This window comes from Prionailurus viverrinus, chromosome D3 (genome assembly GCF_022837055.1).
Source record: "Prionailurus viverrinus isolate Anna chromosome D3, UM_Priviv_1.0, whole genome shotgun sequence".
NCBI lineage: Eukaryota > Metazoa > Chordata > Mammalia > Carnivora > Felidae > Prionailurus > Prionailurus viverrinus.
In genome coordinates this window covers 5872266-5897968 of record NC_062572.1, presented here as the reverse complement: position 1 = coordinate 5897968, position 25703 = coordinate 5872266, and the positions used below count along the sequence as shown (strand labels likewise).

The window sequence follows — 25703 nt, the reverse complement described above, 5'->3', positions numbered from 1 at the left end:
TACGTCAGGGAGGCGAAGGGGCAGGCAGCCACAGACGGCTCACCACGCGCTGTCGAGTGCATCCGACCTTCCGTTTCACAGAGGGGAAACCGAGGCACAGCAAGTTTAGGTAATTTGCCCAAGGCCACACAGTCTGGCTGCAGAGTCCGTGCTCTCGACTGCCCGAGTCCCCAGGTCCTGGGGCAAACTCCAGCCCGCTCGGACTCTAGCAGTGAAGGGCACAGAGACGACCCCGGCCCCTCGGGTGCCCAGCCCCCACCGAGGCACCGTTGTTTCCGATGCCCCGCTTTACAGACAGAAAGCCTGAACCCCAAAAGAGGAAGGGGCTGTTCTCTGGGCACCAGGCCACACAGATGCTCCGGGGGGGGGGGGAGGGGTGCTGACCCTCCCGCCTCACCTGGGAGATGGCGTTCATTTGCCTCTCGAGGACGCTGGGGTGCTTAGCGGAGGAGATGAGGGGCGGCGGGTTGGAGATGGTGGGTGGGCGAGGCAGGACGGGCCGGGCGCTGTCATGGAGGCCCAGGGGCAGTGGGTGACCTGTAGGGCACACGCCTGTCCGTCACGGGGCCCCTGCCAGACAGACCACCCCCCACAGGCGCCTGTCCACATGCGCCCTTCCCTCCCTAGGGAAGCCTCCCTCCACCCTGCCACAGCCCAGCCCCCGTGTAAGCCCCTCACCTCCAGCCCGGACCCCCTTTAACTGGTCTCCCCGTTCCCACTTTACCCCCTCCCCCGCCAACAGCAGCCCATTCCCCTCAAAGGAATTCTGAAAAGCCTACTGGTTCACATCCTCCCCTTGCTGTTTACCTTCCATGGCTCCCCACTGCCCCCCGGATGAACTCTTAAACTTTGACACGGCTTTCAGGTGCCCCCGACCTGGTGCCTGTGGTCTCCCCGGACCCACAGCTTGGGCACCAAGCTTCCACCAAGGCAGCCGGATTCTGTTTCTCAAGTTTCTCCCGCTCTTTCCTACCTCCGACCCTCTGCACGTGCAGTTCCTCTGCCTGGCCTGTCTCGCCCTGTTTTGCTCCTGGCTCATTTATCCCACTCATGCTTCGGGATCAGCTCTGCTTAGGACGGCCTTTGCTGACATCACAGCCCTTAGCAGTCCCCAGATGTGCTACTTCTGTTGCTGGCGGGGCCCGGCAGGACTGGAGGACCCAGAAAGAATCTCAACCCCGGGCTGACCGTATCTGTAAACCAAAGCAGGTCCCTCCCCTCCTCCCTTCCCCCCAGACTTTTCTTTCCACCTGCCCATACTCTAGCTCTAAGTCACTGGTGGAAGACAGAGCCCCACTCTAGGGCTGCCCCCTCACCAGCTCAAGTACCTCCTATGGCTCCCTACTGCCAGTGGCTTCGACTCTAATCCTGCACATTTCTCTAATCTCAAAAGACCCCCTTCTTTTCCTTCACCGACGAGACCATCCCTCTGGCTGGGCCCCATCAGATTCTAAGATCCCTCCGCATGCAGCTCCAAACCAGTGCCAAGAGTTGGCACCCAATGACCGCACTGGCCAACCGAGCTCGGGCCGAGCTACTCACCGGGCGGGGCGTAGGAGAAGGCCGAGGGGTCAGGGGCGTGCGGGGAGGCCTTGATCACCTCACGAGGGGGCACAGGGAAGGGCAGGCCCGACGTCCAGCACGGAGGCTCTGTGGGCAGCTTCTGGCCGTCAGCTGCAAAGGCCGAGAAGAACACAGGCTTCTCTGCTGAGGGGATGAGGCAGGGCCGTCAGCCGTACTTGGCCAGCCCCGCCCAAACAAGGCTCTCCTGCGCCCACGGGACTGGCCTTGGGCAAGGATGGGGTCCTGGCCAATGGTAAGGGGGACTATGCTGGGAGCCCACCAAGTCTGCAGGCCAGCCCCACCCTGAGCCCCTGAGATCCCAGGGGGCTTCTAAGCCGCAGCGTGCCAGGCAAGCGAGGGACCCTGGACCAACCTCCAAGGCAGGGGCTGGAGCTGGTGGCCTGGGCCCCGCCGCCTGATTTTGTATGGACACTCGCTCTGGAGCATGGCCGCGTCCGCCCGTTTATTTACTGTCTACGGCACAGCTGAGTAGCCGCAGCAGAGACCGTCTGGCCCGTAAAGTCTGAAATATTGACTCTCCGGCTCTTTCTAGAACAAGCTCGCTGGCCTCTGCACAGTGACGAAGGCTTGCTTCGATACGTATGCCCTGGCAGGAGGGCCGACTGGAGGTGCAGACCCTTGGGATAACAACGACCACCACGGCCGCCTGTTCGCTGAGCACGTACTGTGTGCCAGGCACTGTGCTAAGCTTCCCGCCAGCATGGATCCAAGGGGCAAGTTTGCGAGAAGGAGACCGTTATTAGATCTGTTGCGTGGAGGGGGAGACTGAGGTACAGACACATCAGTGGAGTTATCCAAGGCCACCATCAAATACGTGGCCAAGTCGGGATTTGAACCCTCAACCTCCTGGCCTCTGCAGCTACAGATAACAGAACAGGAGACGAAGGCCCTCCCACAGCCTCCCACGAGCCGGCACTCGAAGCCCTGTTTGTGTACCGACTCGTTTATCCTCAATGCACCCTAAACGGAACTATCACCGTCTCCATTTTACAGCTGGGAAAACTGAGGCCAGGAGAGGCAAAGTCATCAGGTCAAAGGCCCACCGCTGGGAGGGGAAGCAGCTTCGAGCCCGGGCAGTCAGGCTACAGACTGTGACCTTAACCGTCACTAGGCACTGTGCCCACAGGAAGATGAATGAAAGCTGGCCCCAGGTTCTCAGGCCTGGGGACACCCCGCAGCCATGGCCAGAGGCCAGGGGCCCAGGTCTGTGGTCACGGCATTCGCCCGCCCACCTCCTACTCTCCTGAAATCTGCCCCAAGCTCCAAACCTCTCCCTTGAGAACTGGCTCAGCGACTAGGGGAGGTGAGTGGCTGAGAAGCCAGGCAGGAGACACAACTGGGAAACCCCAAAACTCTCCACCCCTGGGGCAGGAACAGCGGGCAGGTGTCGTCTCTCGGGCCACCTCCGATGGCGCAGGGAGGTTCTGAAGGCCCACGGGAGCATTAGCACGGAGCAGTGAGGCCTGCCATGGGCACAGGTGGGCCCGCTCCGGATTCTCCACATCTCTCCCACGAGAGACCGAGCCCCCTGGACCCATGCCCTGGTGAGGCGGGCAGCCCACAGGAGGGGGTCGCAGATGTGGGGAACAACCCCGTGTAGGGATTCAACAGCCTCTGATGGAGGCGCCCCCACAGGGCCTGGCCTGAACACCCCCCCTGGGCCTTGCTCGTCCAGCTACCCCCCCTGCCTCCTGCAGCTCAGCCTGGGCTGTGGTGGGCAGGGGTGGGGGCTGGGGGGGGGCTCCTGGGGCCGGGCCAGCCTGGGCGGGAGGCCAGGGGCCTGGAGAGACAACCTGTTCCTCCAGCTGGCCCCGGGGGAGCCCACGCAGGAGCCAGGAAGCAGAGGAGCTCCCGAGAGACCAGAATGGTGCCTGAGGCCAGGGGCGCTGTCTGCCGCAGGGAGCCGTTCCAGGAAAACAGCGCCCCCCCCCCCCCCTCCGTCCCGCTGCAATCAGAAACCACCGGTGGTGGCACCCAGGACGCGCCCATGACCTGTCCCAGCAGGTCCTGGCTGGCCCCGGGTGATGCCCGGCCACCCGAGGGTGGCCTAGCCCTGCTCAGATCCGGCACGGGTCAGAGCTGCTTGGGGCCCTGGCCTTGCCACGCAGCAAACCCCTGGGCTGGTGCCCCGAGCCTGGAATGTTCTCCAGAGCCAGGCCCGGCTCCTCCCCGTAGTGAGGCGCCCTGGTCCCAGCGTGGGGGGCTGGCAGGGTCCCGGGAGAAGGCAGACACCCCGCGCCCTCATCCCCACTCGGGTCCCTCAGCAGGCCCGGCTGCCTTCTGCCTCTGAAACAAACTCCCCGCCTCCGCGGTCATCCCTGCAGTCCAGACTGCCACCACAGCTGGTCGGGAGCAGCACGGTGGCCTCCCCCATCTGCCCACAACTCCCTGTAGCCCTTCCTCCTCAACAATGGCCAGAGAGAGAGGGACATCTTACCAAAATATAAATCAGATTACTCCCCACAGCACAGACACATCAAAATGCCTCCCAAAGAGGCCTCTCTTACACCCGAGACAGAATCCCTGTGGCACCGTGGCCTACGAGGCCCTACATAATCCGGGCCCCAGTTTTCCTGCTCTGATCCTCTCTCCTACCCCCTCACCGCCCATATCCACCTTTTGGCAGCTCCCCAAACACACCAAGCTTGTCCCTACCCCAGGGCCTTTGCATGTGCTATTCCCTCTGCCTGGAATGAATGCCCTTTCCCCACATCTTCCCATGACCTCACCTCCACAGAGACCCCTCCTCTGAGCCTCCCCGACCCCGTTTCGTTCTTTAATTACGTGAATGACTCCTTCTTTCTGTGTGTGTCCTGGCTTAACGTCCTTCTCAACCACAAAAAGAGCCCTCAATCCCTTCACCTTGCTCACTGCCAACTCTCCGCCGCCTGGCACGGCACTCGGCCATCACAGGTGTTCAACAAGTGTCCCGACCCAGTGGCCAGCAGACAGCCTGCGTGCCGGCCAGGATGCACCCCCGCCCACCCGTGTGGGTGGCGTCTAAGACTTCGCGCAGCAGAGGAGAGCGGACGCGGGGAGGCGAGGGGGCAGGATGACTACACGGGGCATGTCTGGCAGGCCCGTGTCACTAGTGGGAAGCGTGGAGCGGCCCTCCCTCAGGGACGGCCCTGCTTTTTGTTCTCACACAGCCGCACAGCAGCACCCTCAAGGGGGCCCACGGCCAAGGGCCAATCCGGCTTCCTAGGGAAGGGCTCTGTACGTGAGAAGCGGGTGCAGGTGGCACCCGCCCTCCGACCCCTCGAGCGGCCAGCGGGACCCGAGGCTGGCCCGGCGCGGGGCGGGGGCCCCTGGAGGAACTGCGCCCAGCACCTCTGATGCGCACCGACCCACCGCGCGCCAGGCTGAACGGGGAAGGGCGCCCCTTCGGGGACACGGGCCTGGAACTTCCTGGGCCCGATGGGGAGTGTGAGGCGGAGAGGAACCGCAGAGCACAAGAAACCACGCCTGGCCCGTCTCCTGACCTTGAGCTTCCCGTGGCCACAACAAAGCGCGCCCCGGGCAGCTGCTGTAACACAGCTGCTCCGGGAATCACCCCACGGGCTCCCCGCTGGACCCGGCGACCTCGGCCTGGAGCAAGGTCAGGGTGAGCGCTGGAGTGGGGCAGCCCTTCCGGCCCGGGGCCCAGAGCCGCTGCCAGCTGGGCGCCGAGCCTCCTCTACGGCTCGAGAAGCTCACACGTGGGCGGAATCCCGTGGAATCAGAGGCTGCGCCACAGACGCGCTTACGTGCAGACACGGCGTCTTTGAACAACTTTTAACGTTGCCAGTGCCGAGAAACCAGATCTCACGTGAAAACACGGGTTCCTGGCTTCTCTGGAAGAACAACAGCAGGCCCGCACCGCCACGGGGGGACTCGGCAGAAGCCAGCAGGTGCCCGCCTCAGACCAGGAGCTCCCGGTTCGCCACCGTTCCCAGCATGCCCCACTGCCTCGCCTCCACCGCTTCCGCTCACCTACCCGGCTCGCCTGCCCCGACAGGCTCGGAGCCGCGACAGCCGGCCCACGCGCACGGACGGCCCTCATCCCCGTCCCCGTCGTGCCCCCCACGCCCCCCTACTCTCCACCACGGCCACGGGCACCCACTCACCCTCCTTCTCAGCAGGAGGCACGGGGCTCCTGCTTTTGCCTCGGGGGCTGTTGCCGGGCTGCTGGGGGGCGTCGTTCTCCGGCTGCAGGTGCTGTGGCGGAGGGGGGGCAGGGGGAGCCGCGTCCTCCCGGGGGGGCTCATGGACTTTGGTGACCTGCTGCGGGAAGCGAGGGGAAATGGGTATCTTGACAGCCCGTCCGTGGGCCGCAGAGATCGGGGAAAGCCTTCCAGGCCCCCCGCAGGTGACAAGCCCGAAGGCCAAGGCGGCGAGGTGTTCAAAGGCACGCAGCTCAGGGGGCGGGAGGGTAGGTCTTTGCAGAAAGGGCGCGGGGTGTGGCCGCCCGTGCCCCCTGCCCCGAGTCTCCGCGGGTCTGGGAGGTCGGGACGGACGAGCAGGACCGCGCCCGGCCCCGGCAGCTGGCCGTACAGCCTGGCCCGCCCCGTGCCCGTCACTCCGAAAGCCCCTCAGCCCGCAGCCCCCCAGCCGCACACAGGGAGCCCGGGCACACCTCCTCAGAGAGGAGCGGCCTTGGCAGAGGCCGGGCCGTTGTGACGAGGGGGCTCCTCCAAGGGGCTGCCTGCGCGGCCTCGAGCCTCCCCACAGCCTCTCCTGGGGAGCCTCCCACAGGGTCTCTTGTTTAGAACAGGGGAGGCCCCACCTTTCTGCCCACGGTGCTGAGACAGCCGGGGGATGTCCTGCCCTCCCTGGTCTGGGGGAGCTCTGGAGAAGCCTCGGGGGGCAGGGCGGAGGTGGGCACGGTGGGCGCGGCCCCTTGGGCCGCAAGGGCCCGCGCGGGCCCCGGGCCGGGAGGGCGGGAGGGAGACCCGCAGGCCGCAAGCTCCCTGGTTCCTCCAGAGCCCCACCCTGCACGCCCGCCAGAGCCCTGGAGCTGTTCCCGCCTCATCTCCATGGGGATTTCTCCAGGAAACAGGAGGCTGCCGGGAAGGGCCGAGAAGAGCGAGGCTGCAGGTGCTGCCCCCCCCCCCGGCCCCCCCGGAGTCGGGCACCCGCCCTCCTGCGCTGCCTCCCTGAACCGGGGCTGCAGGTGGGGGGCGCGGGGGGCTGCTGCCTTCCTCGCAGGAGTCCTGGGGTGCGGGAGGGACGCCCGGGCACTCACGATCGGGGGTATGGCGGCCGCCCGCTGCTTCAGCTGCTTCAGGTCCAGCGGCTTCTGGGGGGAGGCGCTGGCCCTGGTGTCACTGCTCGGGGTGAGGAGGCTGGGCCGTGGTGACAGCAGCCTGAGGGGGAGAGGAGCGTCAGCCCACAGGCTCACCGCTGGCCTCCCCGGGCTCCAGCCCTGCAGCACCCGGCCGGAGGGGGCCGCCAGAAGCGGGGCAAATGTCCAGGGTCACCTGGCCGAGGAGACCAACCAGGACTCGGGGGGGGTGGGGAACGGGGCCAGGCGACTCCTCCCTCCCTCCTCTGGTCCCGGCCGGGTCCGTGAGGAGCCAAGACCCGCTCCAAGCCCAGCCCAGAGGCCCAGGCCAGGATTCAATACCCCCCCTGAGACAGCCCCAGGCAAGCAAAGTCCCAGGGAAGCCGGGACTCAAGGCCCGCGCCGCGCAGGGCTCTTCCAGAGCTGCAGCAAAGCCGAAGACTCAACCAGATTAAGGCTCGGCGAGCTTAAGAGATTCAGGGAGATTACTCATCACCCAAATAGGGGAGGCTCAGGTGCCCGGCGTGGAGCTGAGTGGACCCCACGTACTGGAGGCAGGAGCCGGGGAAGCCACCCGCTGAACCAGAACTCGCACCTCACCGGCCCGCCGCTTTTGAGGCGCTGAAAGCAGGCAGGCTGCAAGCTTCATGTGGAGGGCCCGGTCAGCGTGCACCCGTCTGCCCATCAGCCACAAGCATGGCCGCGAGCCGAACCGGGCCCGTAAGTGCTTCATCCCGCAGAGCGCGGTCGCCTCGTCTGCTGCTGACGCACACGACCGGGAACCCGCACAGGGCACCTGGCAGGGCCCAAATGGACGCCAGGGACAGGGCCCTGCCCCTGCAGGGGCACCCAGACACAGCCTGCCCTCTTCATGGGTGTCACCTCCTTCAGGAAGTCCTCAGGGATTTCCAGGAAACCCCAGAGTACTGGGCACAGTAAGCTGCCACAACCCCTATCTGCCTCCCTCGTTGGCAAGGGGTCTCTGGGGTGGGATCTCAGTCTGCCCCAGCCTGACCCTCACCTACCCACCGGGGCTGCCAGGTTCCCGCCCAGCTCCTGAGTCCCTCCCAAGACCTGCACTTGCTGAGCACACAGCAGACCCAGCGCTGTGCCCGGGGAGCACCGAGAGACCCGGGATCCAATCTCTGCCTGCGGGACGCCACCGGTGACCCATCAGGGCGTGCGAGGGCACTGGCTCTGGCCGGGACTCATCCGGGGGCGGGGGGGTGGCAAAGCTGAGGCCGGGTCCCCACGGCCAGAGGGCCCTGTTGGCACAGCCCCTACTGTGTGCCGTGATGACCGGGTCAGGCGACTCCATGTGCAGACCGTAAGCCACAGCCGCTGCCTTCCAGGCAAGAGCCGTGACAACGAGGACGTGGCTCGCGGCTCTCTGCGCCCAGCAGCCGGAGCCAGACGCCCAGCCGTGAGGTAAACGTGCCTCCTTCCTGGGGACGGAACAGGGCGCACACCCGACTCGAGGCCTGGGTGCCTTCTGCTCTCCGTGGTGGCCGAGCCGCCGAGCCACGGCCATGACAGCCCGTCCTGCGGGTACCGCCTCCCGCCCGCGTCTGCCACACACTCGGCTGAGCAGAGACAGACGTGGTGACGCCCGCTGGGGCTGCCCCTGGTGCGCGGGGGAAGGTCGTCCTGACTTCTCCGTGCTCCACCAGCCTCCACGGTCCTCTCCGCCTGCTCCCCCTCCCGCCCGCCCTCACCTCTCTACCTGCCCTATGCTAGTGCCCCCCTTGGCTTCCCCATGCTATGCTCCGAGGGCTTCGGGCCTCCCTCCCCTGTGGCCACTGCCCCTCCCTGCCCCCCTGCACCAGGCACCCCGACGGGCGTGAGCACCCGCGCCATCAGCAGTCCTGATGTTCCCCACCTGCCTCAACTGCCCCCACACCCGGCCTCCCCTCCCCTCCGCCTGCCAGCATCCATCGAAACCAACGGGCCCTTGTTAACCTGAACTTAAGAGCGAACACGCTGCAGCCGCTGCGGAAGAAGCCTGGCAGTTACTGCAAAGGCAAGACGGTTACCATCTGACCTGGCGGTCCCACTCTGGGGGCGTCTGCCCAGGAGAACTGAGAACACGGGTCCACACACGCACGCACAAGGTCGGTTCGCTAAGGTCGCAGAGGCACTGTCGCCACAGCCAAAAGGCGAGAAACCACCCATGTGCCCAAAATCGGCTTCAAGGATACACAAAACGTGGTCCGTCCACACGGTGAAATAGGAATCAGCCGTAAGGAGGAGAAAGTACCGGGAGGATCTGGAAAACCACGTGCCAAGTGAAAGAAGCCAGACGCAAAAGGCCACACGCATGAATCCACCGGGATGAAATGCCCAGAGGAGGCAAATCCAGAGACAGAAGCCAGGGGAGTGGGGGGCCGGGGGCCGGGGGCGGCGCGGGGAGGGGGGCTGAGCACAGCGTTTCTCTGGGGTGGGGGTGGGGGGTGACGAAAACGTTCTGGGCTTCGACGGCCGTGATGGCCACACGTCTCTGTGAACAGACTAAAACCCGCTCCGCTCAGCTGTGCACGTTAACGGCTATGTAGTACGCTATGTGAATCATATCTCAATAAAGCTGTCACGAGAAAAAAGAAAAAAAAAGAACGTACTGTATGCCAGCCATAAAATCAAGAGTTTGATTAACCGTATTGCTTCCAGGGACAGTAAGATGTCGTATCTGATGCATAGACAAAAACACAGACGCAAGTACTAAAGTTGAGAAGTAACGTTTTGTGTCTGCGTAAGTGCTTTTAGAACACGCGTAAAGCAAAGTGTCTGGTCCCCGCCGACTGGGCCGTGAACCAGGGCCTTCCCCTGGAGCCCGTGCCTGCCTTGGTTTCCCCACCTCCTCACCCAGGGAGGGGCAAGCCAGACTGGAGGGCACAAGGGCAGGGGCTGCCCCTCTAAGGCTCTCCACAAGCAAGCGCTGGGGGCACGCACGGAGACCCGGACCCCTCTTGCCTGAGCACGCCCACAGAGGGAGGCAGGAGCTCAGTGGGGACTGGGGCCACGGGCGCCACACTCCGCAGCCAGCCCCACCCCTCGCTGTAAGAGGGTGGCATCCCAGAGCAAGGGTCTGGGTTCAAGTCCCTCACAGGCCTCAGGGTCTGGAACCCCCAAAGGCACGGGAAGACGGGCGCTCCCACCGCTCCCAACCTCCCGGCGTTCCAGCAGCCACAGCGGCTGAGCACCGCCTCCAGGAGCCTCCTCAGGGGCGGCTGGGCCTCTGTTCTCTTTCCTTTGTTTTCTTGGAAGACAGCAGCTTTTATTTTCCTCTCGGGAGGCCCGGGTGGGGCGGGGCTCTCGGAGCCTGGCACCAGCCATGTGACCCGGGAGAGGCAGGGGAAGGCGGCAGCACGGCCCGGAGCAGTTCAGGGCTCACGCTCCCCGTTCGAACCCCACTTTCAGCCGTATGACTGAACCACTGTGCCTCAGTTTCCTCATCTGTAAAATGGGCACGAGGACCGTCACCCCCTCCCCACCCCTGCCACCGGGAACTGTTCTCTGGGGGAACAAGGGAGCACACGCACAGAATACCGACAGCAGCACCCTGGGCTGAGCGGGACAGGGGATCTCCCAGTCACTGTGGGTTTCCTTCCCACGCTGGAGGGCCAGGGCTGGAGGGGGGGTGACCGATGAGCAACAGGGGGCTGGGGACGCTCTGGGTCTGCGACAGGGCGCCCCTCTTCACTAGTGCCCCCCTTGGCTTCCCCGTTATCACCAGGCTGAGATCATCCTCGCTGCCACGCTGGGGCTGGAGAGGGAGGGAACCTGTCACCTCCTCTGTCACCTTCTCCCCTGCCCATCTCCCTCGCTCCACCCCACCGCAGGCCTCTTTGGCCTCCACCGAGCAGAAGCTCATGCGGCCACAGGGCCTTTCCACTGCCTGTTCCTGCCCACACCTCCCACCACCGGCTCTGATCGCCCTCCCACGCCACCTCCTCAGAGGCCTCCCTGACTGCTCCCCACACCCCGATCTTCCCATCACCCACTCATCACAGGAACAGTTGTTCCGCCCCTTTAATGTTCCCGTGCCTTGCTGGCCGCTCCCACCAGAGCAGAAGCGCTCTGGAATCAGGGCTCACCCGTTCTGTTCCCAGCATCCCTCACACCTAGAAGGGCACCTGACGCGCACCGGTGCCCAGTGATTTACGGAATAAAGCAACGACAGGGAAACTGCTGGCAGGATTCTTGCAGAATTTCAGGGGCGCGGTGGAAGAACCCACACTCCAGCGGCTCTTGGAGGAAACCTGCAGCGTTCCCGCAGCGGACCCACAGGCGGCAAGCTGTTCGCCGAGCACCTAGCGTGTGTGAGCCTGGCACCAGGCCTGTCTGTGCCGCTCACGGTGAGCCCACAGCGGGGACACTGAGGCCCAGGGGAAGGGGCTCTCCGAGGTCTCCAGCCCACGAGAAAGTGCCAAGGCACCTTCTCTGGAAACTGGGACAGAGGAGGGCAGGCGAGCTCTAGGCTTTGCAATCGGGGCCACTATCTCTGGTCGGCAGCCAAGAAAACTCCCGGCCAAGCTGCCTGCAGAAGGTGACAGACAGCGAGAGCAGAATAGGATTCCTCCCTCCAAAGGTCGGCCGGCGGGGGCCAGAACCACACGCATCTTGGGCGCGTCCAGGGCCGCCCGGCTCACCACAGCAGGGCCGCCAGGCGGGAAGGAGGGCGGGGGGCAGGCGGCCAGGACCTGGGGTCGTGCGGGGGCCCACCCATCCCGCCAGCCCTTCCGGGAGGCCCTGGCTGCCAGGGCCTGCTCTGACGCATCTTGCCTGCGCGGCCGCGGCTGGGGGGGGGGGGGGGGGGGGGGGAGAGGGGAGGGAGGGGTGGCAGGCGGCCAGCCAGGAAGAGGTCAGCAAGCTGGCCTCAGTCCAGCCTGGCTCTGAGGGCGGGGGCCCAGCCTCGGTCACACAGGGCGTGACTAAACCAGGTGTCCTGACTCCCAGCCCGGGGCTGCTGCTCCCCGGGGATCGAATGCTGGACGTCCAGGCAGGAAGAGGGGACAGAGCCAGACCCAGCAGGACGGGGCAGGGGGAGGACACGTTCCCCAGGTTGGGGCTGTTCTGCTGGGGGTGCGGGGCCTCCAGGCCTGGCCAGAGGGATCCAGGGGGTGAGGGGGGCTGAGCCCAGGCTTCCCCGCTCCCCAGTCTGGGCAGGCCACGTGAGCCCAAACACACTCCGGGAGGCGGCTTATCAGCACGGCTGCCCCATGAGCTCAGCACTCTTCCCGCTAAGAGCAGAAACATATGTTTCCATGACTCCGTCCCCACGGCCAGCAGGAGCAGGGTGGGGAGCAGTCCGCCCTGACCCCATTACCCAGGCACAAAGAGCGAGCGGAGTGGCTGGACCCTGGCCGTGGGCCCAATCCTCCACTGAGGGCACTGTTTTCCAAGGGCAAGCTCAGGAGCTCTGAGCCCCCGGAAGCTGGCCCGGCCTCTGCCTGTCACAGGGCCACCCACCAGACTGTCCTCCTCCTGACACAGGTGGGGTGAGGCTGCCGGTGGTGGCCCCCAGGGACCCCTGGAGACGGAAACCTGGGGACAACATGGCTCACCTCCTTTTGTGGAACGTGTGAAGACCCAACGAGCTCTGGATGAATCTCATTTCCCCATGGAATGTTCTAGAACTTGCCATTCTAACGTGCCCCAAGGTGAATCACGGGGCAGAGGAAAGGCTCCGAGTGAACTCGGCGATTTGAAAGTCAGATTTTCCTCCCTCTCTCTCTGCCCAGAACTTTTCCGAGAGACGGGAGAGGAGAGACAACAGACCGCACTGTTTTTAGTCAAAATAAAAATGACCCGCCTGCCTCACTAGAAAACATTCCTCCAGGGTCCAGATGTGGGTGGGAGTGGGCCTCTGGACCTCTGCCCTCCGCTGCCCGCAACCGGCCCCGAATCCGGGGTATGAGCTTTGCTTCTGGCCGAGGGTCTCAGGGTCCCCAAGCACCTGTGCCGAAAGTGGCTAAAATCCAGAGCTCCAGGGCTTGGGGTGAGAACCATCCTGTGCCAGGGGCAGAGACAAAAGTGAGAAAGGGAGGAACGCGTCTCAGAACCAGTGGCGTCCAAACAGAAACGGCACGGGGTCCCTCCAGGCCACCCCAGCAGGAGAGCGGCCTCAACAGCTCGATCCGTTGGGAGCCAGGACACGGGCCCCAAGTTCCTGCACCCAGACCCTTGGCGGACGGGACAGGAGCCGCCAGTGTCCTCGGGATCCTGCGACCAGCAGCCTCAGGCAGACCCGCACCACTGTCCGCCGGGACGTGGCAGGCCTCTCTCACCCCCCCGCGCATCGCCCCGCGTTGGCAGCTGGCTGTTCTCAGAGCCTAAGTCACAGCCGGCTGAGCAGAGCACTCCCCTGAGAACGGGGCCAGGAGCTGGCACGGCCAGCTGACCCTCGCTGGGTCACTCCGGCACTCCGCCCGCAGCACACGGGCTCCTTCCCACCCCCGGGCCTTGGCACCGGCCCTGTTAAGGATGGAATTGTGACCCCCGCCCCCACCCCACCCCAAACACGTTCAAGTCCTAACAGCCAGGGACTTGTGAACGTGACCTAATTTGGAAAACAGGCTCTTTGCAGACGTGATCGAGTTCAGATGGGGTCATCCGGGTGGCCCCGAATCCCAGGACGGTGCCCTCGCAAGGAAAAGAAACGTGGGGAAAACGGCACACGGACACGGAGGCAGCGGTGGGGGTGCAGAGCACCGAGCACGGCCAGCCGCCGGCACAGTGGCAGGGCCCCGGCCGCACCGGCACACCTCCGGCCACCCGGGTCGCGGGGCTTCGTGCTGCAGCCCCGGAAGCCAGCCCCCCCCCCCCCGCCCCCGCCCGGCACGCTTCCCCTCGACCGCCCCCTCCTGCAGCCGGGCCGCCGCACTCCCCGAGGGCAGGCACAGAGGTTTTGCGGGGGACAGAAGCCGCCTCCCGGTGTGCCCACCGCTCACCTGTTCTTGTCGCCCCCCTCGGGCTCATCCACCTCGTCCGCACTGCAGGTGGCGCTGGAGTCGCTGTCCTGGGGGGCCCCTGCTCCCTTGGTCGTGGGTGCTTTGCCCCCAGGGCCGCCGCCCTCTTTCTTCTCCACCTTGAGGGCCCCCTCGGGGGCGGCCTCCACGCTGGCCTCAGGGCCTCCTTTGCCCTTGTGGGGCCCGTCCTCCGGGGCCTCCTCTTTGCATTCGCTCTTGATGGGCTCTGTGGGGGGCGCCTCGGCAGGCTCCTCTGGCTTGCCCACGTCCACGGACAGCTCCTGGGCCACGGGGGGCTTCTGCTCCTCCTCCTCTGCCACCAGGGGGGCCGTGGCAACCTCTTCTTCCTTCTCCTCCTTGGGGACCACAGGAGGGGGTGCGGTGGGCGATGGGGGTGCCGGTGGGGGCGTGGGCGGGCCGGCGGCTTCGGGGGCCGGGGCGGGCTCGGCGGGGGCCAGCGCATCCTCCGGCGGTGGTGTGGGCGGCTCAGGGGCTGGCACGTCGGCGCCTGGGGCAGGCGGGGGCTTGGGCCCGTTCTGCCCCGCGTCCTTGGCGGCCTCGGCGCGGGGGGAGGGGATGCTCTCGGTGTCAGAACTGTTGTTGACGGTGGCTGCGGGAGGCGTGGGGAGGAGGAAGGGTGAGTGGTGCTGGGGGCACAGGGGCAGAGGCAGGGGCGGCCTTCTTCGAGGCCAGACCTGCCCGTCCCGGCTCCAGAGCACAATCTCAGGATGCAGTTGCCCCATCAAGGCTCCTACACACCTGGGTACCCTGCCCTGCCCCCCTGCCGACCCCGGAGCCCGGGCCCTGGGGTCGCCGGCACCCCGGTGCGGCCAGGGCTGCGGCCTGAGCGCTCCTTCCCTGTCTGTGCGCACGCTGGAAGCCCGGCCACGGTAATGCGCGTTACCTCTGGGCCTCGCTTTCCCCATCTGTAGAGTGGGGAGAGCGAATCCCAGCTCACAGGGCAAGTGAGCCAGGAGGTGTGGCAGCACAGGGTGACGCTCGGTGACGATCTGCTATTACGTCACCACGACAACATAAAAGGGGCCCATGAACTCTGAGGAGCCTGAGGGGAAAGGGGGGAAAGCCTCAGCACCCCCATCCCCATCCCACAGGGCCTGGCACACAGCAGGTGCACAGCAACGTTCTTCGAGTGGCCGAATGTGGGTACAGACGAAAGGCGAGGACAGCTAGGTTCTGACTGGGCTCTTCAGCCTTAAAGAAACACACTCCTGCCACTTCTTTGGGTCTCGATTCCCCCCACTTTGTGTGAAACGGGGACATTTGAGAACCCCTGCACTTGCTGTTGGCGAATGAATCGACATAAAAGTCGCGAATGAAAGCACCGGTGAAAGCCAACAAGACGATGGAACCGAGCGTACAGATGTGCACGAGTGTGTCAGGGAACAGCACGGGGAACAGACACTGAGCCAGGGAGGGGCACAGAGGCAGCAACAGCACAAATGGTGGCACTCACAGAGGCATGCTCACAGAATTGGGGCCCCTCGCCTGAAGACGGGCGACCGCAGGATGCCCCGTGCCCCCAGGCAGCCCTAACCCTATCCCACCCCCAGGCCAGATGGCTCCATTCGTACCTGGGCCACTGCATTCCCCTCTGGGCACCTCGTTCCCAGAGGCGTGTAAGGCTGGAAGGAAGGGAGAGAAGGGTTAGAAGCAAGGCGGCAGGAGAAGCAGGCGGGAGAGAGGAGGCGGCCAGGGAGGCGGGCGGGCAGTGGGCCTGGGGCCCGGCAGGCGGCAGGGAGGAGCCATGGCAGCTCTCGGCTTGGAGCGACGCACCCTCTCCCTTCAGCCCCGACGGTCCGCAGCGGCCCTGGCCCATGACGGGGTCCCGCCAGTCCCACCCACTCCTGGGTGTCTCTGGACAAGTCACTGGCCTCGTCTGGCTCTGGGTTCCCAGGACCCCGGGGGTAGGGGCGCTGGCCTCAGAGGCGGCCAGGACCGCAGGACGGGCCCCCCACCCCAGCGCCCAGCCACAGAGCCGGGCCGGCCGGGGCTGCCGTGGCCCCGGACAGAGGCCTTCGGCCTTCACGACCCCCACTGCCCCCCAGCCTCTCCCACTTCTGACCTCCCTTCGAGGAGCTCCCTCCCTACCACTTCCAGAAATAATAACTGAAACAGCAACACAGGGCCTCTGTGGGTGCTGAGCTCTGCACAAAGCCCTTCACGCCCGGGACTCACGTCCTCAGCAGCCACCAATACCGGCACAAGCATCGTCCCCTTTGCAGATGAGGAAACTGAGGCACAGCGAGCCTGAGTCACGCGCCCCAGGCCACAGTGCAGGGGGGCAGGAGAGGGCTGACCCCGGTGTCCGTGTGCCCGCTCCTGCCTGCCGACTCCAGCAATGTCACTCCTGTGCTCTGAGATAACACACGTCGGGGCGTAGGGGGCTGGATCCCTGAATTCCCGGAGCATCAGTCTGCTCATCTACAAAATGGGCACTTACGGCCAGGCCCTCTGCCTCATCAAGAGGCTTCTGCCCATGAGGGGTCCTCAGGGGCGAGCGTGTGTGCAAAGCACGGGGGCCGTGAGGATTCGGATGGCGGGGCCCGCCCTCAAAGTGCTGCCTAGTCAGGAGGTCCGGAAAGGGCCCGGGGGTCCAGACGCCCGACCAGCCTGAGCCCTGGTCCGCAAGCAGGCCCTGGGTGACCGCTCTGTGGCTCAGTTTCCTCATCTGTAAACGGGGTGACCAGAGCACCCATCCCCCTGGGTCACTGTGACAGTTCAAGGGATTAACTCAAGGCTGCTACTCTGTTTACGACGGCGACACCATGATCGCTACAGAGACGCTGATCGGAGGCTGACTCCTCCCTCCCCAGGTGGTTCATCTCTGCCTGGACGCTGCCTGCCCCCTGGAGAGGTCTGGCATGCTGCTGGGGCCGGCTGGTCTTTCTAGAAGGTTCCATCGGGGCAACCTCGGGCCCTGACCCAGAACCTACCTGACCTCCCCCATCCTGGTCACAAGGGACAGGGTTACACAGCAGATGCTGGCTGGACTGGCCGACTCCAAGTCTCCCAGTTACGTGACACCCCGTGAGAGTGGTTCTCCTCTCTCTGGGCCTCGGTTTCTGAGCTCACGAGATGGGACGGTCACCCCGCATCTTTGCGCGGGGTTTTCTACCCTGCTGCACGTGATCTTCTCAGAGCCACCAGGTGGTCAGAAGCTCAGCTCCACCAGACCGGCCCTCCCCCCGCCCCCACCACCCTGATGGGGCAGGTAAGCCCTACAAGTGACGGGGAGTTCACTACCACACAGCTGTCTTAGTGGGCACCGTCTGTTCTGCTCTTAACGCCGAGCCGAAGTCTGGCTTCCTTTCACTTTCCCACCGAGGCTGCATCCTGTCCGCACAGACAGCTAGCTGGCAGGATATTTAAATAGGGGATTGGGTTTCTGCTTCCTTTTTTCTTTCTGGCTGTAAAGCCAGGACCCAGAACACAAGGACCAGAGGGGTCTGCAGCCCTCCACCGGCCACTGGCCAGGCCTCTCACCAACTTGGCCCAGAGAGGCCCAGAGCCACCAGCACGGGGGCCAGGCTCGGTCCGCAGACCCACGCCCAAGTGGAGACGACCACGGTCGTCTCCAGGAACCACCGAGCGCAATTCTCTGTTCTCAACCGGGAAGCAGGGTTCGGGCTGACGACTGCACTGTGGGCTGGGAGCGCCTGGATTGATCTGCGGGCCCGGCCTGAGGAGCCAAGAGGTGACTCACGCCTTCCCTCGCCATGTCGGCAGAAACCTGGGGGTCTGAATGCAGAGGCAGGCGGACAGGAGGGACAGGAAGGCATCCCGGGCGGGGGCAGGAGGACAAAAGGCTCCATTCGCCAGAAACGTGAGGGCCCGCAACCGGGTCGGCTCTGGGCAGGAAGGCGATGGGTGAGGCGGAGACGTCCAGCTAAGCAAGGGTCGGGGCCTTCAGGGGCGTCGTGCCAGGAGGGGGGGGCGGGAAGTTCATCTTACAAAGCGGGGCCCTTGGAAGCAACAGCATCCCACCATCCCCGCCATCCCCGCGCGTCCCCTCCAAGGCAGGCCAAGCCTCTTCTCAGAAGAACCCAGACAGTTGGAGGGCAGGTCAGTTTCTTCCCCTCACCTTCCGCCTCCTCTGCCACGTCCTCCTCGTTCCCGCTCCCTCCTGACACCTCCATCTCGTCGTCCTCCACCGCGGGCGGGAAGGCGGCCTCCTCACTGGCGGCAGCCGGGGCTTTCTTCTTCTTCCTCCGCGCATTCCTCTCCTTCTCCTGGGGCACAGGGACGGTGGCGGTGAGAGCCTGGCCCTCAGCTGTCAGCTCGGGGACTCCCTGTGCCTGAGGCCTTGCCACAGGTGCGACGGACAGCGATCCCGGCCACGTGGCCACCAGGCGACCCCTCCCCCCCCCCCCCCCCCCCCCCCGCCCCGGCCACATCTCACTGCGGCGGCCGAGCACGCCGGTGGTTATTTTTCCCGAGGGCTCTAACCTTCCGTCAAGTCCTAGATGCACGTACGCCCGCTGCCCTGACACCCTTCTAGAACAGGCGAGGAAGGACCGTCTGTGACTCTCCAGCCCTCTGGCTAGCCCAGCTAAGCGGTGACCGTGCAGGGCACCCCACAGGACACCTGCCAGGCACGGCCACTTCGTGTGGAGCGGAAGAACGAGGGAAACCTTTCCTCGCGTGTCGCGTCCGCCCCTCACCGAGCCCCGCTTGGGAAGCCCGCCATTTCACCCCACTGGCCTTTCCAGACACCCCTCCTGTGTGCCAGGCGCCGCGCGGAGGCTGAGGACCCACGGTGAGTGAGGCAGACCGGGACACCGCCCACCAAGACCTTCCGGTCAGGGACAGCGGCAAAGGGCCCATCCCTTCAGGAGAGACTCAGAGGTGGGGATACGGGGCGGATGGAATCAGACAGGGTGGGGGCCGCACGGAGGAGGGGCCACGCGAGCCGGGTCTGAGCACGCAGCGGGAGCTGGCCGGGCAAGGCCCCGGAGGATGGCGTTCCAGGTGCAGCCCCCGGAGGTGGGACCCAGCCGAGCGTTCGAGGAACAGAGAGGAGGCTCTCGCCGCGGCGCCCTTCACATCCCTCCACACGGCACCCCGGGCCCGGGAAGCCCGGCTCCTTTGCTCACGGAGCCAGATGGCCACCCCTCCACTCGGGCACCCACTCCTCACGCACTGCAGCCCGCGTCTGCACCTCGCTGGGCTGGGCGCCCCGGGGGGCCGTCTCTTCCTCCCACGCTGCGCCCCGCGGAGGCTCAGAGCACGTCCGCTGGCCGACTTCCTGAGTGACTGAATGGGCAGCGTCTGGGGCTTAAACACACGGCTGGCAGGACTGGGGCACGTGTGGTGGCAGCGTGTGCTGGGGTCTCGGGGTGACCAGGGACCCCCAGAGGGGGTGGACTGGCTCCTAAGAGGGGACGGCTGTCCCCATACGGCTGGTGTGACAGGAGGGGAGGGTCCCAGCCTGAGCCCTTTGGGGTCTCCAAGGAAGGAAGGAGAACCAACCTGCCGCTATCCCGGACATGCCCACGGCTCTCAGTGAAGCCCCCCAGGCCGGGCTGAACACCGTGCCCCAGAATTCACGTCCACCCGAACCTCTGAACGTGACCTTATTTGGAAAGAAGCTCTTTGCACATGTAATTAGCTAAGATGAGGTCACGCTAGATTAGGGTGGGCCCGGAGTCCAGTATGACTGGTGTCCGTACAAGGGGGGAATTTGGACCCGGCCGCACACCGGGGAGCCATGTGTCTACAAGCCAAAGGACGTCCCACACTGCCCCTCCCCACCCCCCGCCCCAGAGGCCGCAGGGGCAAGGCGGGCTTCTCCCTGGAGCCTTCGGAGGGAGCAGGGCCCTACGGACACCTCACTTTCGGACTTTTGCCTCCAGGATTGTGACAGAATAGATTTCTATTGTTTCAAGTCACCTAGTCTGCGCTGCTTTGTTACAGGAAACAGGAAACTCATGCAACTCCCCTCCGCCGATCCCCCGGCCCCCAGCAGAAAGCCGCTCGCCCCAAAATGTGAACAGGCAGCCCACCCTCGGGGCAAATGCCCCGCCACCTCCAGGCGCCAGCAGGGTCTGCCCGCCCCGGCCCCGCACCACGGCCCACGGCCCGGCTGGGAACGGGCCTCGGAGGGGTCCCCAGACCCCAGCCCCGGCCTGGGAGTGGGTTCGCTTCCTGTCCTGCCTTCTTCCTGAGCGAATTGGGGTCCTCTGAGCGTAGCCGCTCGGAACGCGGGGAGGAAAAGGAAAACGTCCGTTTGCCCGTTAGTCACGGTTTCCGTCACCAAGAGGCCAGGGCCGTGGCCCCACCCTGCCGAGCGTCCCCTGGCCATCGTGGGAACGCCCAGCTCCACCATCCACCCGCCTCCGGGGGCTGGCCCGGCCCGGCCCCAAACCCCGAGCTTCTCCCCGAGGCGCGGCTGGAGCCCACGGAGGCACGAGAAAGCTGTGTGGCATGTGGGTTCTGTGGGTGCGGCCGAGGGTTCCCCCTTCTTCCCCCATCTATTTTTAGCGGACAGGGACTCACTCATGAGCTCGGGCTGGGTGAGGCAGGCGACAGGCTGCCCGGGGGGAGGAAGGGTGGGGGGGAGGGGTGGGGTGGGGGGACTCTGCGACCCTGGAGCCTCGCAGGGAACAGGGGCTCCCGGGGGTCTGGCCAGGACGCACGTCCTCCTGGGGACCCGAGGCCTCTCCGGGAGGGTTCGCCGGGCCCGGCAGCCTGGGACGCATTGGGCCAAGCGGGATGCGCGTGACATCAACACTCAAACGCCAGCACGGGGTCTGAGAGACGGGGGCTCACGTAGCGTCTGGGGGATACACCAAACCCTTCCGCACGTGGCCTCGTGCCCCAGAGTCAGGAGGCGCGTGTGCCGGAGGAGATGCTGCATGGCGGAGCCGTATTAGCGAGTGCGGTCACTGTTCGTTAAGCACCTACTATGTGCCAAGCGTCTTCCACGCGTTGAGTCACGGGATGCGCACGGCTGCTGCTCCCTGCTTCAGACTCTCCAGGGGCTCCTGAAACCCCTGAGAGAAAACCCCAGGTCCTCCTCACTCCACACAGCCCTGCGTGGTCTAGATCCGGACCCCACCCACCTCTCCAACGTGCTCATCCACCCCTGCCCTCCTCGGTCACCCTGAAACAAACACACTAGCCTCCTTGTGCAAACATACGTAGAGGGCCCCGGCCACAGGACCTCTGCACTGGTCGTTCCTCGACCTGGACACCCTTCTCCTAGATAGTGGCATGACTCACTTTCTCACCTCAAATCACGGCTTCACTCAGACATCACCTCCTCCGAGAGGCCTCCCCTAGTACCCTGTCAAAATCAGCTAATCCTTGCCCCTCCGCCATCAGTCACTCTCTACTACGTCCGTCACCTTATCACCTTCAGACGGCAACCAGAAATCATTCGTGTATTCCTCTGTGTCGCAAACTAGAATGAGTTCCTTAAGAGCCAGCCTCTTTGTCCTCGGTCGCATCCGGGGCATACCTGGGACGGTGCCTAGCACCTACAGAACAGATGTTCTGGAACCGTTTCTTTAGATGAGCGAACCTGACAGACAAAGATACTGACTCAGAGCGGCAAAGACACTTTCCCAAGATCACACGGCTCATGAGTTGAGGGGCACAGATCGGAATGCGGGCCAGGTTGTAGCACTCGGTTGCCCGGGCCGTCTTCCTCCGCAGGCCTGTGCAGCCTCGGACAGAGCAGCCAACGGAGGAAAACAAGGCAAGGCGGGGCCTGGGCTGAGACGGCCAGCCAGCCAGAAACACAGAAGCTGAGCCCCGGGGCCTGGATTCACAGATGGGAGAAAAGGGTAACCTTCGGCCAGAAGGAGGGGAGGGAAAACCTCGGAGAAGTCCCCGATGCCAAATGTTACATAACTCCGGGACACGCTCTGCCCGCCCGCCCCATCTTGCTTCCTGCTGACGTCGCCCCGTGGCCGTGCTCGGGCCAGGCCTGGTGTAAAGCGGGAGGGGACACCCACTGACCCCCTGCTCCTTCCTGCACCGGCCAAGGGTGACATATCTTCCTGAGCTCCAGGCGGGGCCTGGCCGGTGGCCAGAGGCGGCTGCCGCTGCTTCGGGATCCAGGAGGCTGTATCTTCCTCCTGAGGCCCGGGGAGGGCCGGGGAGGGCGGGAGGCAGAGGCCGCGGAGGTCAGCAGCATCTTGTGAGGCCTGCCTGCATACCACAGTGACAGGGAACTCACCCCTGCACCACGGGTGGCCACCGGCAGGATGGCCGGACCCGGGCTGAGCCCCGCCTCCCGTGACGGGTCCCCGTATCTGCTCGCCTTGCTCCCTCCACTGCTCCCTCGAGGTCAGCTGGGAACCAGAGCCAGCCCCACATTCCCGAATCACCCTTCCTCACCAGTAAGTGGTCGGCAAGGCTCCCCATCGGCTGGCCTCAGCACACGGCCTGCTGACCCCCATCTACGGGTCCCACGCACTCGGTCCACTGCTCACCCAGCGCGACCGCCCTCGGCTGAGTCCCGCGTGAGCCACGTCTGGTGGAGGACAGGCCCACGAAGGGAAGCTGACCACCCCCCCCCCCCAGCCTGGCCTCCCGCCCCATCTCCCTGGTGAGACCCACCTGCCAGGGCGCGGGGTCGGGCGACAAGGCGGGCGGGCAGCCTCCTCGGTCAGCGGACCGCTGCAGCTACGCCTCACCCGCCTCGCGCCCAGGCCTGCCTCCCGCTGACCCCACGGAACTGTACAGTTCCTCCGCCCGGCAGGGGAAGCCCACGCACGGCCTGCCTGGCACGCAGTGGGCGCTCAAGAAAGGCCCACTGAGCGCACGGACACGGGATGCCCACGGCTCCCCGCGCCGACGGGGGGCGAGGCGCCGCCCTTGACCGAGAGCCCATCGCCCTAGGGTGGGGCCTAGTCTCCCCTCCGCTTTACGGAGGAGGAAACGGGGGCGCGAGTGCTGAGGCTGCCGCGGGGCTGCGGCGTGGGCCCTCCCGCCCGGAGCCCTGCGCCGCGCCGGGCCGCCAGCTGGCCTTGTCAGGTCGAGCGGCCAACCCGTCGGTCGGCCCGGGGCAGCCGCACCTCACATCCAGCTGACGCCCTGGGAGACACAAGAGCCCAGCCGCCGGGCACCCGGTGGCCACGAGGGCCACCCCGGCTGCAGCTCTCCCCTGCGGGGCGCCGGCCCCGTGCCAGGCCCCGTTCTGAGCCCTCGGGTCCGTTCACAGACGACTCTGCCACAACAGCCCTTCGGGGTGGGCGCGCGTATGGCGCCCATCGCAGAGCTGGGAAAACCGAGCGCCGAGAGGACAAGCCGCTCGCCCGAGGCCACACGGCTGCTAAGCGGCGGGATTGGATCAGAATGCAGCTCTCTGGGGCCAGAGCCCCTGCAATGGCTGTTCTGCACACACCATTTGAGAGAGAGCACCCCCAAGCGCCCCCGGGAAGGACAGAGGGTCGGCGACTTTAAAAGAAAAGGGGGTATTAATGCCACTAGCGGGAGACGGGGCGGTCACCCTCACAGAGCAGGCACCCAGTTCTGCACAGAAGGTCATCCAGTCAGTCTTCACCTGAGTTCTCTGGGTAACGGCCATTATGGCCCCACTTTACGGATGAGGAAACTGAGGTTCGGTGGGATGAGGCTGCCAGCTAAGGTCACACGGGTACCAAGTCGTCAAGTCGTCAAGCTGGGACTTGACCCTACACACCGCACCATCCACCTTGCTGGGGTCTCTGGTCCTCCAACCTATGCTCTCAAGTCCTGGGGTCCCCGCGGTGCGGGGCGACCGTGCCCCGAGGACCTCTGGGAAGGGGGAGGCCTGTGACCCGACAGCCTGAGCTGTGGCTGGTTCTGTGTCCGTGCTGCTGGGAGGAGCAGGGGCTGGCCGAGGGGGAGGGGAAGGGGGAGGGGGGAGGGGAGGGAGCAGAAAGACATCTCTCTGTGCTTGGGAGATGCTGGGAACCACCCTCCCCCCTCGCCCGTCCATCTCTAGCCGGTGGGCACAGAGGCTGCCCGCCAACCCCACCCCCGGCACGAGCCCCTCCAGGCTGTTCCGGCTCAGCCGCCCTCCGGGCCCTGAGGATTTCAGCAGGCGTCAGAGACAGGTGCTGTGTGGCCTCAACCCTCCCGGAGTCTCCCTCCCTGCGGACACCAGAGTCCTGGAAACTCCGGGAAAAGCAGAGCTGCTCCAGGACGAGGGCACTGCCAGTGGCTCAGGGAGCATCAGGGACCGTCTGAACAGGAGGTGGGGAAGGTGAGGGTGGCCTGGCCTCACCACAGGTGACCGGGAACGGGGGACGGACGAGAGCCCAACCGAAGACCGAGGGTCGGCCTCAGCCCTGCCCGCAGGGGCACGAACAGTCTCCTCTGCCTCCAACTGCCAGCAGCTGCTCACACACTCAGTGCAGTAAAATCCCGTTCGAGGGGCCGGTCGGGGGGGCGGGCCTTAAATTCCACACAGCGCTCACGCACGGCTCAAACGGGGTGATTCCGTCCCCGACCTGCCGGCCACGCTCTGCGGTCTCGGCAGTCGGTTCACCTTCTGAACCCCAGTGGGCTAGGCTGCCACACTTTATACCCAGCAAGAGGCACCTGCCCCGTGGGTGGGAGGGCCGGCGAGGGCTCCCTGGGGAGGACAGCTGCGTGCCCCCCTTCTTACACCTTCGTATCTACAAGGAAATACGCGGCCTGGTAATCACGAGCATGGGTCCCCAGATCATGCAGTTGTGGGTTCAAACCCCAAGTCGGCTGAGCCTCGGTTTCCCCAGATCGGAAATGGTGACGGTGTGTGGCATGTCAGGGAAAGAAAGGAAAAGAAGAAAAGACAGGACAGTTGGGAGAGAAGAAAGAAAGGAAGGAAGGAAGGAAGGAAGGAAGGAAGGAAGGAAGAAAAGAAAGAAAGAAAAAGAAAGAAAGAAAAAGAAAGAAAAGAGGGAGGGAAAGAAAGAGAGAGACAGAAGGAGGGAAGAGCCTGCCCCCACCTGGCCCTCAGTTCACAGTAACAGCTGTGGAGGAAGCAAGCCTCTCTGTAGAGACCACTTACGCACTCGGAGAGGTGAGCCCGCCCCTTCTGTGCTCCTGGCCTCCCCTCGAGGCCTGAGGGCAGCAGGACGCCTAGAGGAGGGCAGGGCTGGGCCTGCTGCCCCCCCCCCCCCCCACCTGTCCTTCCCTCCCCGGGGCAGCCTGAAGGCCGTGAGGTCAAACGGGGATGGGGGAGACGCTGGCTGGGGTCCTTCTGCCTCTGGGCCGCCATTCCAATGCACTGACAGTCGCAGTCCCTGGTGAGTCAGTGGCTGGACCCACACCCCCCAGCTGTCGGACCCGGGAGCGCAGGGCGGCGGAGGTGGGGCACCGCGAGGGCGCGCCGGGCACGTGGGGCCATCCCAGCGCCCAGACGGGGATTTATGGCACGGATCGTCCCTGCAGCCGTCCCACGGGTGCCACTAAGCGTGAGGCGCAGGGGCCGTGTCCTAGGCAAGGCGGCCCTGGAGGCGGGCAGCGGGGGACCGAGGGGGTGGGGGGGGGGGGGCGCTCACCATCTTCAGCTTGTGCTGCTGCAGGATCTCGTCCAGGTTCTGCCTCTTCTTGTAGTTGAAGTAGAAGTTCTTACACTGAGACACGGTCTTGGAGCCCACCATCCGTGCGATGGCCGACCAGTTCCGGCCGTGTTCCAGAAGACCTGTGTGGCGGAGGGCGGCAGGTGAGGGGGGCAGGGCGCCCGTGCCCACGGCCCGGAGCCCCAGGCAGAAAGTGCTCTGATTACCAGGCCTGAGGCTCCCTGCTTGGGTCTGAGACTCAGGCAGGGGACACGGTGGGGGCAGGGCGGGGGCACTCCAGAGAGGCGGGGGTGGGGGCCCGGCCCCGGGAGGTGCAGGTAGGTGCCCGCCCCGGGTGCACCCACGCCAAGGCCACCGTCAAGGGTCCTGGGG

The 25703-nt window shown here is 65.4% G+C and overlaps 1 protein-coding gene across 25 annotated transcripts in view; it reads right to left on the bottom strand.

Annotated features, from left to right (window-relative positions):
• NCOR2 (nuclear receptor corepressor 2) overlaps positions 1–25703 on the bottom strand; it is a 217027-nt gene that overhangs the window by 27628 nt on the left and 163696 nt on the right. For 15 of the 25 annotated variants that reach the window (XM_047827206.1, XM_047827205.1, XM_047827207.1 and 12 more), the window contains 8 exons: positions 25311–25453; positions 17915–18062; positions 15405–15455; positions 13795–14422; positions 6809–6929; positions 5691–5847; positions 1543–1707; positions 398–537 (listed from right to left, as the gene is read on the bottom strand). In XM_047827206.1, the coding sequence (XP_047683162.1) occupies positions 398–537; positions 1543–1707; positions 5691–5847; positions 6809–6929; positions 13795–14422; positions 15405–15455; positions 17915–18062; positions 25311–25453 (1553 nt within the window). The remainder of the gene's footprint in view (positions 1–397; positions 538–1542; positions 1708–5690; positions 5848–6808; positions 6930–13794; positions 14423–15404; positions 15456–17914; positions 18063–25310; positions 25454–25703) is intronic. The other 10 variants (XM_047827216.1, XM_047827226.1, XM_047827227.1 and 7 more) reach the window with 4 other exon arrangements.